This window comes from Macadamia integrifolia, chromosome 1 (genome assembly GCF_013358625.1).
Source record: "Macadamia integrifolia cultivar HAES 741 chromosome 1, SCU_Mint_v3, whole genome shotgun sequence".
Taxonomy (NCBI): Eukaryota; Viridiplantae; Streptophyta; class Magnoliopsida; order Proteales; family Proteaceae; genus Macadamia; species Macadamia integrifolia.
Window position 1 is genome coordinate 13,506,380 of NC_056557.1, and position 16,743 is coordinate 13,523,122.

Sequence of the window (16,743 nt, forward strand, 5' to 3'; positions counted from 1 at the left end):
ATTCATGCAATGAGCCACAATGTGAATCAATATTGGCTGCGGCTGATTCTGATTCTCCTTGATCTGGTACATCCTGGTTTTATACTATAAAACCCTATTTATATATTTCTTTAGCGCATGGGGGGCAATGCAGTCTTTTTGTACCCACCTTTGTTTAGTCTTTGAGAGAATGTTACTCGATAGTACACACACAGCAGCACTTGCAGTCATGTAAAGACATGTACAAACATCTTCAGCATAGGGCAACACGATCTTTTAACAACCGCTGTATCTTGGCTCAGGTTGACGTCACTTGGTAGCGCGATTTCTTTCAATACCTTATACTAAAAAATAAAAAAAAATAAAAAAATTCTTATATATATATATATATAGATATATATACACGCACGTTCCGAGGCTGATACGAGCCAATCAAAGCCGACCCCGGTCAATGACTATTGATAGGAATACGTATTTATTTATTTTTGGGGAAATGGGAATACGTATTTATGTGTTTGGTGAAAGAGTATAAATGATGGTGGGACCCACTCAACTCAAGTGGGGTCTATTGAAAAATTTCTATCTCTCATTTCTTCTTCCTTCCGACTTCGGTCATAGTTCCTTCATACTCTCCGTAGTCCAAACCTCGTGATTGTCTCTCTGTGTACACACGGCGAAGAATTTGGGATTCCTTTGTTCCCGGAGTCGGAGAACAACTCATAGTTTGCAGCAGTGATGAATATTAGGATTGGATTTGAGCTGTTGTTTGGTTTTATCTTTGGCAAGCTTGAAGTGTAAGTAAATGCTCCATCTCTTTCGTTCCATTTTAAATTTCTTTCTTTAAGAAGATTTTGTCTTGGGTTGCTTCATGCTTGTATTACAGTATTTGATAACTGAACTTGATATGGGTTGGTTTATGGGTTTTATGTTTGGGAACTGAAATTTTTATGTGGAAGGTTTTATCCCAATTTAGTAGAAGCTTTTATCCGTGCTTTGATACGAATCGTCGTAAATTTTCTGGGTTTTTTGATTAATATATGATGGGTGTTTCTGGGTGGAGGATTGGTTGCTGCTGGTACAGTAGTTTCATTTTATTTTCTGTGACGACAGGAGCTTAAAAAAACTGGGTGGTTTAAAATTTTGGCTCCCAATAGTTTAGTTGGTAAGTAAAGTTTTTTGGCCTTAAATAGATATATGTGCATCAAGTATTGAATTTTTTATTATTTTGGTTTGAAATCCGATTTTATTTAGATTTTGAACCAAATATTTAAATGGGTGTTTTTTTGGGTATTTTTATTTGCTTATGGATATAAGCATCGGTTATTTAATTTTAAGATTTTTTCTCACGAATCAGGGTTATTTAACTTTGAGATTTTTTTCTTACATATCAATATACGGATCAGGATATGGTTGGTTGTAGCTGAACTAGATATCTGAATCAGTAATTTCTGAAATTTTTATGTATACCCCTTGATTTTGAGACTGGAATATGAGAGTTTGATGGAGGACTATTTACTCACTTAGTTTGCGTTAAATTTTGAAGTATGTAGCGTCTGGTTTTATGATATGTTTTCCAGTTTAATTTGCACCGGGGCAACGATCTTTAGTTTACTATTCTCTTGGGTTTTATATTTCTCAATTTATGTTTTAGTTTGAATTTGAATTTGGGAGAGCAGTAGTTGTTTTACTGTCATCTTCAATTTAATGCTGCAGTTTTTGAGTTTTAAATTGAATATTATTCAGATGTTTCCTCTGCCAGTTTTGATTCATTTGAAGGCCTTCCTGCTTTAAAATTTTGCCGTTACTCTTAAGAATCTGGTTTGATTTTTAATCTGGAACTGATTGTGTAGTACTCTGTCATGTTTTTTCTCTGTTTCTTGTGTCTGGGGTCTTAATTATACACACTAGGAAACTATCTTTTCATCTATGTTGCATCAGTTTCTTTCTTTTGGATTTTCATTTCAGTTGATTGATTGATTTTCCATTGCTGTTTGTGGGCTTGTTGTCTGGCGAGATAGTTGAAAAAAGAATAGTTGCTCTTTATGTTTTTCTTACTTAAATTACATTTTGGTGTGAATTGATCAGGAGCCAAGCCTGGGCCTCGGTCGGGGTAGATTGATTTGCTAATCAGATTGGCCTCAGATGTTTTGCCATTTTGTAGTAAGGATTTGAAAAATTATATAGTGGAGAGGAGGATGTGGAAAAGAAGAAGGATATAGTTCACTGGGAATGGACAACGAAGACTCCACCCAGTGTGGTAAATTTTGTAATGAGAAGAATGTGAAAGACTCTTCAATGGAGAATGGTTGAGTCTGTCTGAAACACCATTGATCAGTCCAACAGTTTTAACGTCAGGCACTGATAGTTTTGTCTTAAGCTGCAGCAATTTCCTATTTCCTTTCTTGTTTATGTGGCATTGTTTTCTAGTAGTATTACACTCCTAACACTTTCTCCATCTTCTCTCTGTCCAGGTGACTTTTCAGTTGATGCAAATATGAAAGGAAGGTGCTGTCTTTTTTCTTTTTTTCCTTCACAATGTGTTGTTCAAGTTATGGCTCTAGCTTTGTTTCCTGAATTGCTGATTTTACATTTTGTTCTTTTGCGTTGTATTTTCTTTTTGGGTAGGAAGGAAGGAGATAATGGTGCTGCTAATGACAATCCCAACTTGGGGCTAACAAAGGACGTAGAGAACTTGAGCTTTCCAATTACATCAAATGGGATTGATGGACCCACTGCAACAATGGTGGAAAACCTTGAGGGCAGCAATAATGACAGGAATACATTTAGCTTTGGCCAGGGAGCAATACAATATATCCCAATTATCGGTGCAGATGATGGTCCAGAAAGAATAGGGGATCTTAGTGAGGGCACTTCACAACTTCTTACAGCCTCAAAAGAAGTTACTGAGTTGTCTCAGTCTCTTGATTTTGAAAGAGATGCACATATCTGGGCACCCCCTCAACCGGAAGACCCGGAGGATGATGTGGAGCACGGTGTGGCTGACAATTATGATGACGACGACAAGTGTTATGGCACAAAGTGGGTCCAACCATGTTCCCTAAATAGCTTTGGCAAAGAAGGCGGTGGCAGCTTCAGGTTTAAGGAGGAACAAAAGAAGGAACTTATTGAGGTGATGAACGGGGATTTCAAGGACTTCATAAGGCGACTTCTTGCATCAGAGGGCATTACCTTTTCTGGGGATCCTGGTGAAAATTGGGTGGACATAGTTACCTCTTTATCGTGGGAAGCTGCATCACTTGTGAAGCCTGAGGCCATTGAGGGAAAAGCAATGGAACCTGAGGGTTTTTTGAAAGTGAAATGTATTGCAACTGGTTCTCGGAGTCAAAGGTAGCCAATGTAATCCTATGTTTTCTTCAACCGCTTTAGATATTCATGGATAATCACATGTCTGTTAGATGAGAGGAAAGAGAGAGAGAGAAAAGGGGAAAAATCACTGATTCACGTACCTATCTTGGATATATATATTATTTTTGAATGTCAATTTGCTGATGCAAAATGTTCTTCACCCCACACCCCACCACCCCCCCCCCCAAAAAAAAAAAAAAAAAAAAAAACCCAACAAATCCCCAAGTGTGACTAACCTTTGGAAGTATGCATTGTTTCTGCAGTCAAGTGATTAAAGGCTTGGTTTTTAAGAAGCATGCTGCACACAAGCACATGCCAACCAATTATGAGAACGCTAGACTGTTGCTGATCCAGGGCACGCTTGGACAGAGTCCAGATGGTTTATATTCTTTTACTTCAATGGGGCAGGTGACGCGGTCTCTGATTTTGTTAAATCCTTGTCTTGAGGGGATGTCTGTGATATTTTTTTCTAATTATTTATTGTAAACAGGTGAAGGATAATCTGAAGTCTTTTGTTGAGATGATAGAGATGTGCCACCCTAATGTGGTCTTAGTGGAGAAATCTGTTTCTCGTGATGTGCAAGAATCTCTTCTTGCCTTAGGTATAACGCTGGTTTTTGATATGAAGCTCCATCGCTTGGAGAGAATTGCTCGTTATACTGGTTCACAGGTTGTCTCTTGTACTGACAATTTGATGAACCTAAAACTGAAACATTGCGGCTCCTTCCATTTTGAAAAGTTTGTAGAAGAACATGGTGGTGATGGTGAAGGTGGAAAAAAGCCGAGGAAAACATTAATGTTTCTTGAGGGCTGTCCTAGGCCGTTGGGCTGCACGGTAAGTCTTATCATTTATATGCAAGCACTGGTCCATGTATTCTAGGCTGATTCTTGTATGAAGTTATAAGTTTAAACTTGGGGTTCCATGATGGATGTATTTGGCTGAAGATCTTATAGATTAGGCAAGGCATTTTTTAGGGCACATTAAATGAATGTCACCTATTTTGCCAAATATTCCTCCTATGTCATAATTTATAATTTTAAGTTGTGACTTAACATTCAGATATTAAATCAATACTTTTCTGTTCAGCATAAGAATTGATACACATTCATATTGGTCCTTTTCCTGTATGTTCTTATATATTTTTGGGCTCTTAGGAGAAACTAGGAGTTGAAAAATCTTCAGTTATATGTCTGCAGATAATAAAGAATTATCATATTACCCAAGATGAAAAAATGTGGGTAACACTACAATTTGCATCAGATCCAGACACATTAAAAGTGATTTTCAATACAGAATTTGTTGATTCACTCATTCACATTCATTCACCTTATATCATTTACTTTGCCATTGAAATTTTATCTTCACATCTGACCAAATGGAGCCTTAGTTTGACATGTATTGAGAAATTAAAATATAATTTTCAATCAGATATACCTCTAGAAGATGTTGATTCTTTTGTGTGAAGCTTATTCTTGACACTGCTGTAGTATCCTAAAATCCTCTGCAAACAAGTTGGCCTTTCTTTATAATTTTAAATTGGACACTGCTCCAGAACAATCCTGTAGTCCTTTTTTTTTTTCCTGGGTAGAGGGCGGGGGTGATAAACCTTTATTGAGTGAAAGACATTGCCTCGTAAATCTAGTCCATAGTTGTGAACTTCCCCATTCTACATAACATAATGAATTTCAAAGATTTTAACCATGAAGAGGGTGCTATTTTACTGTAATTCAATCTGAAATAGACTCGTACTTTTGCTTTTTCATTCTTGTGATTCAAATTAGCTTGTAAAACTCGAAGGCTGGTGAGGTAAATTTTACTATTGGTTCATGTTACTCTTTGGGCACTATATATGCAAAGATGAGAATAAGTGCAACCAAAAGAAGGTTACTCCTGACTTAAAGAACTTCTTGGAAACAGCCAAAGTGCAATCAAAAGAAGGTTACATTTTCTAAAAACACCTATAGAGGTGTCATTCTGACGATCCCTGCCTGTGTGTATATATATATATATATATAAAAGAATCAAACTAAGTTTATTGTGTTAAAAAAAAAAAAAAAAAAAAAAAAAAAAAAACCCTGCATATATTTATAAGAATCAAACTAAGCTTATCTTAAAAAGAAGAAGAAGAAGAAGAAGGAGATATATTAGGAATTTCCAACATTGGGCTGTTGGGAAATCTTTGATTGGATTTGAACTCCCTAAATATAAGGCTACACAATTAAGGAAACTAAATAAATTAAAAACCAACAAAATAAATCTGGAATTTATAATTCGTTCTCCAATCTGCGTAGACAACTTTCTCAATAATAAAATGAAAAAGCAAATCCCTAAAAAACAAGCCCATGACTTTTGGGTATGGAGAATTATTGAAATTCAGGAATTCTATAAGCGCAAGCTATAGCTCCCTCAAATGGGCCCCACAAGTTGTGTACTGATAAGATTCCTAAAATTTTGGAAACATGAAATCACAAGGTTTTGAAGAAGCCTCCAATTAGGCCCCATGGTTTCTGATCCTTGTGAGAGGTCTGAACCAAACTTGAACCATTGCTTCACTGTACTTTTTACTTTCTACATATACAATAGTAGACCTCAGAGGCATGTTTTAAGTATCAGGATTGGATCGGGGGGGTATAGTTTAATCCGTATTGATTGACATCAGTTAATCCACCGATATAACATCAATGCATAGAGCTATTGACCGAAACTTGACCACGATCTTCTTCAAGCTATATTCACCAAAATTTATCGGCAGAGACCTGTTCGGCTTGCTAAATCTTGGATCCTTGTTCAGTGACAGTAAGTAGACTAAACAAATCGTAATTGATTTGTTTGACCTTATTGTATACTACACACCAGCACAAACTGGAATTGTCTCCTTTACAGTCTCGCCCATTAAATAAAATGATTAAATATAAAAAAATAAAAAATAAAAGTGTAGTCTTCTTGCCACCTCCTGAATATTTTCATCTGTTGTTTCGCGTGCTCTTGACTTTCCTCTTCTTCTCTTATAAGGAGTGGAGACTTGTTTCCTAGTGAATGGTTTCAGAGTGCAAGATTTCTTAATAGATAAGTATTATAAGAGGGAACAGTATTTAATTAAGTGATGTTTAATTTCCCAAATTAAGGAATTTGGGTTCATGTTCCAAAAACTCAAAAAATCCTATGTGACTAATGAGACTTGTATATTCTTCTACCAAAAAAAAAATGAGACTTGTATATTCCAAATATAATATTTTTTGGAAAATAAAAAATACCCAAAAAGGTGGTAGAACAACTTATGTTTATAGGTTTCTAATGCTATCTAGAGTTTTTAAACCGGACTTGGTGTATAACTGAAAAGTGGCTCAGCTCTGGACCTTCTGGTTTGATCCAGTTTTAACAAATCAAATGATGATTTTGGACGAAAAAAGGGGGGGGGGGTAGAAATGATTGAATTAGAAAAAAAATAAAGGGAAAAGAGAGGACAATAAGGAAAACCATCGAATAAAAAATTGGGAATTTTTTTTTTTTGAAACAGGACAGTTTGATTCTGATTTTAGTATTAGGTGGTTCTATGTTTAGACATGACCATTCTGGTTTCGAAAACCATGTTTTGTTTCCTATCACAAAGAGAAAAAGAAGAGAAAAATGTGCATTCAAAATAGTTGTGGTTTGGTTGACCCATAATAGATCACAGTGAAGTCATGTAATCATGAATCGCATGATTCAACTGTAGTTCAGTCCAGAATATTCTTTAAAGAGGTCTTGTAAAAGGGAAAACAGGAAGGCAAAAGTTTTTTTGCACTGTTCACATGGTAGGAGCTTCCTATTGTTACCACCTTGCTCTTGCCACGTGGACTGATGATGTAGTAATTCCAACTTCTGGATAGATAGGGTAAGCTCGGCATTGACCACTTGTCAAATGTCAAAGCTAAATTCTATCATAAACCTCCATGTAATGCATCCCATTCTATTTCCAGCTGCTTGCTTGTTCACAAAAATTTCCCCAAAAGCTTGACTTGTTAATGGATTTAGTCTCTTATTACACCACATGGTCAACTTTACTCGTTAGTGTAAGCCTTCCTACCTGCCCAATAAGTTTGGGCCACACCCGATCTGCCTTGTGGCGGTTATCAGGGCCATACAAGAGGGAATCACTATGTGGCCTTGCAGAAAACCAATGCCTAAAGAGAAACTTTGGCCTTGGGATCTGAGCTGAATTGTATAAATCTCATTGGGAATCATGAAGATTTGACAACTATATTTGGATAGACTTTACATTGGTTTATGTCGATTGCAAGAGAGAGAGATTGTTTGCACTCGCTTTTCTTAAGAAAGTGCACCAAAGCCCTTTTTTCTGGGATGCTGGCAATGGGGCAGTGTTGTAAGACTTTAGTGGGTTTTGAGGTCTGATTCCAGTAGTTCTCTTTTGAACCTATGGTGGGTCTGGGATAGGCCAGCTATACAAATTTTACAGTGTATGGAAAAAGAACTCATTTTTTTTTTTATGATGGATGATGAGTATTTACAATCCTACAATCCATGTTTCTACTCTCTTTTCCCCTTTTTTTTTTTCCCAATTATTTCTTTGACTAAATATCAATACACTCTCTCTTGACCCTGCTGAGTCCAGTCTCGTTCTTTCTCCTCTCTAGCCCAAATGTGTTTGAATGTTGCCTCATGTTCTGATTAGCAAAACCTGTGATGAAGCCATCTTGTTGGAAGCCATATTTCGCACTTTGGTGGAAAATTAATCATGTGCCTGAACTGGCCATTATGCTTCTTTTTGTCATTGCATTGTATGTGCATGTATGAGTGTTAAACTTGTCTTGCTTTATTTGGTTTCTCTCCCTGATACGCTTTTCTGGAACTTGATTGGCTGTTTATATGAGACTAGTTTACTTTCATTTCCAGATTTCTTAGAAGTTAGATCATTTTCCAGTATTCAAATAATCTACTCATCATCAAATTTCCCATGTTTGGAATGGAACAACATTCACTGCAACCAAGTTTGTTGTAGACGCTGTCTCATAAATTATTTCTGCTGCAACTTATATGCTTCTGGACTGATTAGTATGTTCATAATTTTAATGTTGCAGATTTTACTGAAGGGAGCTCCTAGTAATGAATTAAAGAAGATTAAATATGTGGTGCAGTGTGCAGTTCTTGCAGCATATCATTTAATCCTGGAGACTTCTTTCCTTGTGGATCAAAGGGCAATGTTTTCCTCCTTCCATTATAATGGCCTGGCAAATGGATATTTGACAAATCAACAATCTATTGTTGGCTTAGAGGACTGCCAAGCCAACATTACTCTGCCATGTATTACTGCAAATCCCCCTTCAGATGAATTCCGAGAAGGCCCTGTAGATGAAAGGGGGCCTACAGACTCACACTTGGTTTTGCAAAGCAACGATACATCATCTGTCTCTAGTCCTGATATCAGCTTGTATCAGAGTACTTTTGGTGAAAACGATTCGACTAGTCAAATTATGCCCGATAATAGTGATGTCTGTCATCCTGAGACATCTTTTGAGCCACACACACCAACAATTCTTCCTGTGCAGTTCTTATCATCACTGTCAGTCTCTCTCAAGAAAGTTCTTGGGAATGGATTTCCTATTGTCTCCTCTACTTCTTATCTGTCCTTCCCCACTTACTTTGGGTTGAAGGATATGGAGCAAAAAGGTCAGAATGAAGCCACCTTTCCAGGAGCAAAATCTCCTGAGCGACTCAATTTTTCTGAGATGGAAGAGAAAGGTGGTGCCAATGATGTGAAGCCACGTGATGTTGAGAAAGCTGAGTCTTTGTCAGCTTTCTATGAAGCACCTGCGGTTCCAATAAAAAAGTGTGCTAATGATGAAAAGAAGCAACAGAATGGAGCCATTACTGTCTTAGATGGACAGAGCATTTTATTTTTGATGTCTATCAGGAATATTATAAGAGGAACTGTCTGTGAGCACAGTCATCTTTCTCGTATCAACTTCTACAGGAGTTCTGATATACCTGTTGGGCGATTCTTGCGTGATTATATACTCAATCAGGTTCATAAAACCACAGTTTGACTCCGTTTTTTCAAAACTTACAGTGCACCTTTACTCTTCATTGCTTTAATATTCACTGAAGATATTTGCTGATGTAAACTTTTGTGTCATTACAGAGGCACCAATGCTCTACATGTGGTGAGCCACCAGAGGCTCATGTTTTCTGTTATGCACACCATAATGGGAAGCTCACAATACGAGTAAAAAAGCTTCCAACGGAATTACATTTGCCTGGTGAGGCAGAAGGGAAACTTTGGATGTGGACCCGGTGCTTAAAATGTAAATCTGAGAATGGAATTCCAAAACCTACGCAAAGAGTGGTGATATCCACTGTGTCCCGTAGGCTATCGTTTGGGAAGTTCCTGGAGCTCTGCTGTTCAAATGATTCCACTTCGAGTAGGTTATCCAGCTGTGGGCATTCCCTGTACAATGACTCCCTGTTCTTCTATGGGTATGGACATAGTTTCCCAGTAATATTACCTCATGTTTTAGAACTGTTTTTTACCATGTTATCTGTTGGAAATGTGCAGTCTGGGCTCCATGGTTGCAATGTTTAGATACTCTTCAGTTGATATTTATGCTGCATATATGCCCCCACAAATTCTGGAGTTCAACTATCCAATTGGACAAGAATGGCTTGAGAAAGTAGCTGACGATGTATGTTCCTGGCCAACATACCAATATATATATATATATATATATTTTATCTGGGCAAATTCTGATGGTTGCACAACTTCTCTTTTGTGAACTTATTGTAAGTGATATTTTTTTCCTTTTCAAATTGTACTGTAGGTGCTTAGGAAAGGAAGAACACTGTTTTTGGAGGTAGGAAACTTGTTACAGAAGTTGAGATCTGAATTTTCGTCCTCACTTTCAAACAGACGTCTGATCCTCCAAGGTTCAGAGAAAGATCTTTCTGAAGTTGAGGAGATGTTGAAGCAAGAAAAATCTGATTTTGAGGTTCGTTACTGTCTTTATGCAACATTTTGACACTAATGTTCTGTTTGGCACTGATTTGGAACATCCCATGGACTACTTGTTTCTTTCAGTTATCCATTTTTTACCTTTTTTACCACAATGAGTTCAAATTAACAATGATTGCGAACTTTTTGGTTTAGCATTCTAAGCATCAGTAGATGAATTAGACAATTATTAGTTGTCTCTTTGTCCTGTTTGGGCCAAAGTATGGCCTTGAAAGGGAAGTCAAATGCAACTGCCATTTACTGGCTCAGTTTGGCTACTATCAAATTATAAGACATGGCTGCTGCTTGCTGTCAGTGATGTGACTGTCAGGTATCGTAGTTTCAAGGTGTCGTCTAGGCGTCCAGGCGTCCAGGCGGCTTAATTGGGGTTTGGGTGACTGTCGCCTTATTGCAAAGCGCAACACTTATTTATGGATAATATATTAACTAAATGTTTTAAATGATATGACATAAATAAGAAAATACCCCCTATTCGAATCCAATAAAATAGTTTAAAAATCGAATTCCGAAAGGATAAAAAATCAACTCCCCAGTCCAAAAAGAAAAATTGGATTTTTGGTTGTAGGGGCGATTTTCAACTTTCAAATGCTGGGGTTTTTCTCAATTCTGAAATGTTCATAAATCTTACCATGGTAAAACATTGCTAAAATCCAAAAGTCTGGTAAAATAATCTATTGTTTTGATATCCATAAAATTATTTTCATTTTGGCTATTTTAACAGCATTTGCGGATTTTAAAATAAGTTTGATTAGAACATAATTTTGTCATTATAACTCAGATTTAAGTAATCTTAGATTTATTGGAAAGCTGGTTTTGTGCTCTACCTAATACAATCTCATATAAAAATAAAATCATTTGACTAAACTTATTAAAGAATAAGAACATTTCTCTACATGTTGATTTTTGACAACTTGATGTGGCTTAATGATAATGCTTGATGACTTGATGTCGCTTTTTATTGATTTTTTTATGATATAATGTATATGTAGTATACTAAATACTGTTAGAAAAGAGGGGAAATAAAAACTAACATTTGAACGCCTTGGTCGCCTAGGCGGGTGCCTTGACGCCCAAGTGCTTAGGCACCCCTCCTCTGCCTTGGGTCACCATGGCCCCTTGACAATTATGTCAGGTATGTGATGGAGTTTCTAAGGTTGTGAAGGCTTATTGTTCCCATCTCTTGGAGAGACCCTAAACTATTGAGAAAGAAGACTCCAAGAGAGAGAGAGAGAGAGAGGGAGGGAGGGAGGGAGGGAGGGAGGGAGAGGGCAAGGGAAAAGTGGTAAAATCGTGATCTGGTTGCATTGGATTGTGATGGTGGGTTGTGTTCTCCTTTGTCCAATTGGGTAGGTTTTCTATGTTCTTTTTTAGTAGGCCATTTGACTGGAAGTCTTATTTAGAGGAACTCATTCTTTGTTGGGGTGTATGGATAGAGTTGAACTATAAAATATTCTATGATTGATGTTGCAGGAGCTTTTCAATCCTTGTCAATCGTCATTGTTAGGTGATAAGCAGAGTGTTCTGGTAAAATTGTTTAGTCCAGCATGACAGGGCTTCTTTTCACTAGGGGATGAATTATTTAAGTTGATTGAAATCATAGGGTTATTTATCCCATTAGATTCTCCAATCTTTTGTGTGCTGATTTTTCCCCTTCTTTATTATGTATCAGTGGTTTTGTTTTCTTATTTCTTGTGTTCATCTTTCTTTGGGGGATCTTCCTACTTAACAAAGTTGTGTCTTTTCCTGCTTGAATACAATACAGCTTTACTTAATGTGTTGGGACAATAATTGCGTAATCTGTTGGGCCATCATTGCCCTTTATGGGTCCTTGTTTTCATAGTTCAAAATTTCCCCGGAATCTCGGCGGAACTTTGCTATTTTCGACATGCCTGAGACGAAACAGGAGGCGAAACCCAGAAGAGCATAATTTCGCTAATTTCGGTCACAAAAGTGCACTGTTTTGTGGGAATTTCACTCATTTTGTCGGAATTTCGGTCGTTTCGGTTGAAATTTTAGGTCGTTCTGGCCATTTGTCCCCCGAATGGCCAATGAAACTCAAGTAAAAAAATGCACTGTTTCGATCAAATTTTTACTAATTTCAGTCATTTCTGTTTGTTCTACCCAAAAAAAAAAAGTCATTTCTGTCTGACCGAAACGAGACCAAAATACAAGTTTTTGAGCCTTGCTTGTTTTAGCCGTATCTGCAATATCTTGTGTCTGTGGCTACAGGATAGTGGAATTGGTTTAGGGCCTAATTTTTCCTGTTCCTCATGATAAGATAAATCAGGACTAATTGTAGTACAGATCCCAATTAAATGATTTGTTGTACCATTATTCACTTGGAATTTGATTCATAATCCTAATAATGTGTTCAATTTGAAGCATCAACAAGGAACTGTAGCTTTCTTTCTACAACCTCCGAAAGAGTACCACAAATAAAATGAAGACGAGATATTGCTGAGAATATCTTGTCATATAGTGTTTTAGGTGTACCTTTAGTTTCTGATCACTTGAATTTTTAGTTTATGGGACATTATATCATAACCAAGATGCTATACTTGATGCTCATGTTGGTGTCTTGAAAATTTACCTGTACCTGTTACTTCAATGGTTCTAAACGCATATAGCCATGGCTGCTTTCTTATTCTAAATCATCTTGCTTTTCTTTTGTTCTTTTTATATTTTTTTGGAAAAAAAACAGGAACTCATTCAGAAAGCACTTGATAAGAATGTCAACCTAGGGCAGACGGCGCATAAGCTTCTCAGCTTGAATTGTTTACTCTCTGAACTTGTGCTTGAGTCATATGTATGGGATCGGCGTTTGCATTCTCTTAAATTACATGATTCTCAGGTAGTTAACGGTTGTACGGATGATAAAGTAAAATGCGACAAACATCTAAAGTTGCAAAGGGATGGCATTTCTGGTGGAAGTATCAAGGAAAATAATACTTCACCCTGTGTTGAAGAAGTATTAGATGTTTCTTCTGTTGCTTGTATTGCTCCAATCAACAATAAAGTGTCTCAATCTTCTTCTCACTGCAATAATGCCATAAACGGTATTAACAACCTAGAAACAAAGCCGGAAACTAAATTGGAGGAAAGGTCTATCACGGAACATGAAATTCCGATTGCAGATGCCCAAGTTTCTGAGCCTCTTTGTGATGGTTTGGGCCACAGCTCTGAGATCCAAAATGGTACAGTGAATTGGTCTATTGACAATGAGGGTGGTGGAAATCCAAATCAAGGTGGTTCGAACCTTGTTGGTTCACATAGTGATGAATCAAATACATCCACTTCGGACAGAGTATCAAACAACTCTTTTCTAGTTCAAGACTCCTACAGTGGACCATCTTATTCCTCTTTTTGTCTTCCTTCAGGGGGTGATAATAATCTAGAGATAGATTCTCCCATTGCCAATCGAGTACTGGTGGATCATACCATTCCAGTTAAACCAGATGTATTGAGACACAGTGAGTCTACGCCCAATATGGTTATTAATGGCACAATGGGTGAAATATCCGCGAAGTCGGGGATCCGTTCTTGGTCAGTGAATTCTGGGTTGTTTAACTTAGCTGATTCTGATGGTTGGGTTTGGAATCCTTTTTCAGAAACTCGCAAGGCATTTAGGAAGGATATTCACAGAGGTAAACCACAGAAGTTTGAATTCATCAATAGCTACACTCCAGAATGCTTATCCTCAGCCCGAGAATTAATCACCCAAGACGGATTTAGGTGCCAAATCCCACTTAAATATGATGATGGTCTTGTGTCAGTCTATGAGGATGAGCTCACCAGCATAATTTCCTGCAGTCTTGCTTTGTTGCATGATCGACATAGTTCAACTGAAGATGTGCATGGCCTATTTCCCGGGGTCTCAATAGCTTCACCCTTTTGGTCTTCAACCCGTTCTGTGGATTTAGAGGGATTTAATGGAACTCTTTCCTCAGAAGAATCATATAACCTTAGTTCTGATAGGTTAAATCCTGAGGATCCCTTGTCATCTTCAGAAGGGTTTCATCCAGTGATTCCCATTGGGGTTGGGAAACTACCTGGGAAGGGTAAATATTCAGTTGTTTGCTTGTATGCAAATCAATTCCGTGCTCTTCGAAGACGATGTTGTCCATGTGAGCTTGATTATATTGCTTCTCTCAGCCGTTGTAAGAATTGGGATGCTAAAGGTGGGAAGAGTAAATCATTCTTCACTAAGACACTGGATGATAGGTTTATTGTGAAGCAGATTAAAAAGACCGAATTCGATTCATTTTTGAAGTTTGCACCAGATTATTTCAAGTACATGAATCAATCTTTCAGTACAGGGAGCCAGACTTGCCTTGCCAAAACTCTAGGTATCTATCAGGTAAATTTTCTTTTATATCTCAGCTAGATCGCTTCTTGATTGGATGCTTTGGCTTGTTTCCATCTTTTTTATTATCCTTTGATTCAATTACAGGTCATCATTAGACAACCTAAGAGTGGGAAAGAGCTGAAATATGATCTTATGGTGATGGAGAACCTTACCTTTGGTCGAAACATAACACGCCTTTATGATCTTAAAGGTGCTTTGCATTCTCGACACACTCCAGATGCTGATGCCCCAGGAAATGTTCTTTTGGATCAGAACTTTGTTGATGACATGAATATGTCTCCATTATATGTCAGTGGGGAAACTAAGCATCTCTTGCAACGGGCTATTTGGAATGATACATCTTTCCTCACTGTGAGTTTTCACCTCCTCTTTTCAGATGCTATTTAGTTCTGGTTTATATTTTTTAATAACTGTTCTATTTTTTTCTGATATTGACAGTCAATTAATGTCATGGACTACTCTTTACTTGTGGGAGTGGACACTGAGCATCGTGAACTTGTATGTGGTATTATTGACTATCTGAGACAGTATACATGGGACAAACATCTTGAGACATGGGTTAAGTCCTCCCTTGTTGTCCCCAAGAATGTGACTCCAACTGTTATCTCCCCAAAAGACTACAAAAAAAGATTCAGGAAGTTCATGTCTGAAAACTTTTTAAGTGTCCCCAATCATTGGACACTGCAGAAACCTGTGTGCAATTGCAAGTTTTCTGTCAACAACAATGATAATTCTTCTCAGTTGAGAAATGAGGAGCAGAGAAGAGAAAGGATATAACTTTCAACCTGGATGTCATTTACCCAGTCTCTAGCTTTTCTTGTGGTCAAGTGTTCAGCAATTCGTTTTGTCAGTTTTTAGTCACTGGACAGAGGATTTATTACAGTTGTATACCCCACCATGCCCATATGTTTTATTTTGGGGATTCTTCTTAATATTTGGGGTTTCGTTTCATCTTTACAGATCCAATTAGTCGATTCATTCTTTCTTTTTAAATGTTGATAGAGTTGTTCAATGAAGCTTGTAAAAGATATTCAGACAATGATTAATAAATGATATATGCATTACTTTTTGAACCGAGTAATTTTCTTGGAGAATATGTTTTTTGACAATTTTGACACATCACATAAATAAAGTTGGACATTAAGGTTTTGACCTTCCTATAATTATTGTTCTCTTTTCTTTCTATATGTGCTCTTCATCATTCAAAATTTTGAAGTAGGTCTATGGACAAGATTTGATAACTTATTGGTTTGACCCCTAATTAATCTCAATAAACAAGGTGGCCAGAAATGTTAGAAACATTCAAATGGTTCTTACTTCAAGTGAATCCTTGCATTTTAGTTCATAAAGCCATCCATCTGTCTGGGTTTTACCTGTTACTTTGGATGAAACCCATGTTTGAATATTTTCTTCTCATTGGTTGGTGTATTTATGAATCATAATTTGCTTTAGTAAAGTTCTACTTGGTAGTTTGTATTTCATTTGTCAAAATGCACGACATTTGGGTTTCCATTTAGCAAGTCTTTTCTGCACTAACTGTGTTGCCTTTGTGTGCCTATATGCATGCCCTAACTGTTGTCTACAATCTACATGTGGATATGCATTCCAAATGTTGCCTAAGTGTTGCCTACATGTGCCCATGTGCACCTATTGAAAGCCCCAAGTGTTGTCTTTGTGTTCTTATACGCATGCCCCCAATTGTTGCCTGTGTGGATATGCATTCCAAATGTTGCCTAAGTTTTGCCTACATGTGCCCATGTGTGCCCCCAAGTGCCTATATGCGTGGCCCCAAGTGTTGCCTACAAATGCCCCCAAGTTTTGCCGTGTGCCTATGCGTGCTTCTGAATGCCCCAAAATTGTTGACTTCGTGTGTGCTTGCTTGAATGCCCCAAAATGTTGCCTTCATGTGTGCTCACTTGAATGCCCCGAAATGTTGCCTTCGTGTGCCTATTACATGCCCAAAGTGTTGCCTACATGTGTGCTTACTTGGATGCCCCAAAATGTTGCTGGCGTGATAATCTACAC

General features: G+C 37.5%; 1 protein-coding gene across 4 annotated transcripts; it reads left to right on the forward strand.

Moving 5' to 3' along the window:
• Positions 1-581: 581 nt before the first annotated feature.
• Positions 582-15,793, forward strand: LOC122080202 (putative 1-phosphatidylinositol-3-phosphate 5-kinase FAB1D). Of its 4 annotated transcripts, none has more exons than XM_042647117.1 (13): positions 582-773; positions 2,065-2,334; positions 2,451-2,484; positions 2,605-3,327; positions 3,609-3,753; positions 3,836-4,180; positions 8,425-9,369; positions 9,486-9,820; positions 9,900-10,026; positions 10,162-10,329; positions 13,054-14,709; positions 14,803-15,069; positions 15,157-15,793. In XM_042647117.1, the coding sequence occupies exons 3-13, from the start codon at positions 2,474-2,476 to the stop codon at positions 15,493-15,495; spliced, it is 5,061 nt and encodes a 1,686-aa protein (XP_042503051.1). In that variant the 5' UTR covers positions 582-773; positions 2,065-2,334; positions 2,451-2,473; the 3' UTR covers positions 15,496-15,793. The 4 variants fall into 4 exon arrangements, with proteins under 4 accessions (XP_042503051.1, XP_042503058.1, XP_042503075.1 ...); XM_042647124.1 differs by having other exon boundaries at positions 2,065-2,329; XM_042647141.1 differs by having other exon boundaries at positions 2,065-2,329; positions 2,609-3,327.
• The last annotated feature ends 950 nt before the right edge of the window (positions 15,794-16,743 follow it).

What these genes read in the sequence shown, in the direction of transcription:
- LOC122080202 (XM_042647117.1), top strand. An exon ending in GTGATTATATACTCAATCAG is followed by an intron (nt 9,370 to 9,485) that starts GTTCATAAAACC and finishes GTGTCATTACAG; the next exon opens with AGGCACCAATGCTCTACATG. An exon ending in AAGAAAAATCTGATTTTGAG is followed by an intron (nt 10,330 to 13,053) that starts GTTCGTTACTGT and finishes GAAAAAAAACAG; the next exon opens with GAACTCATTCAGAAAGCACT.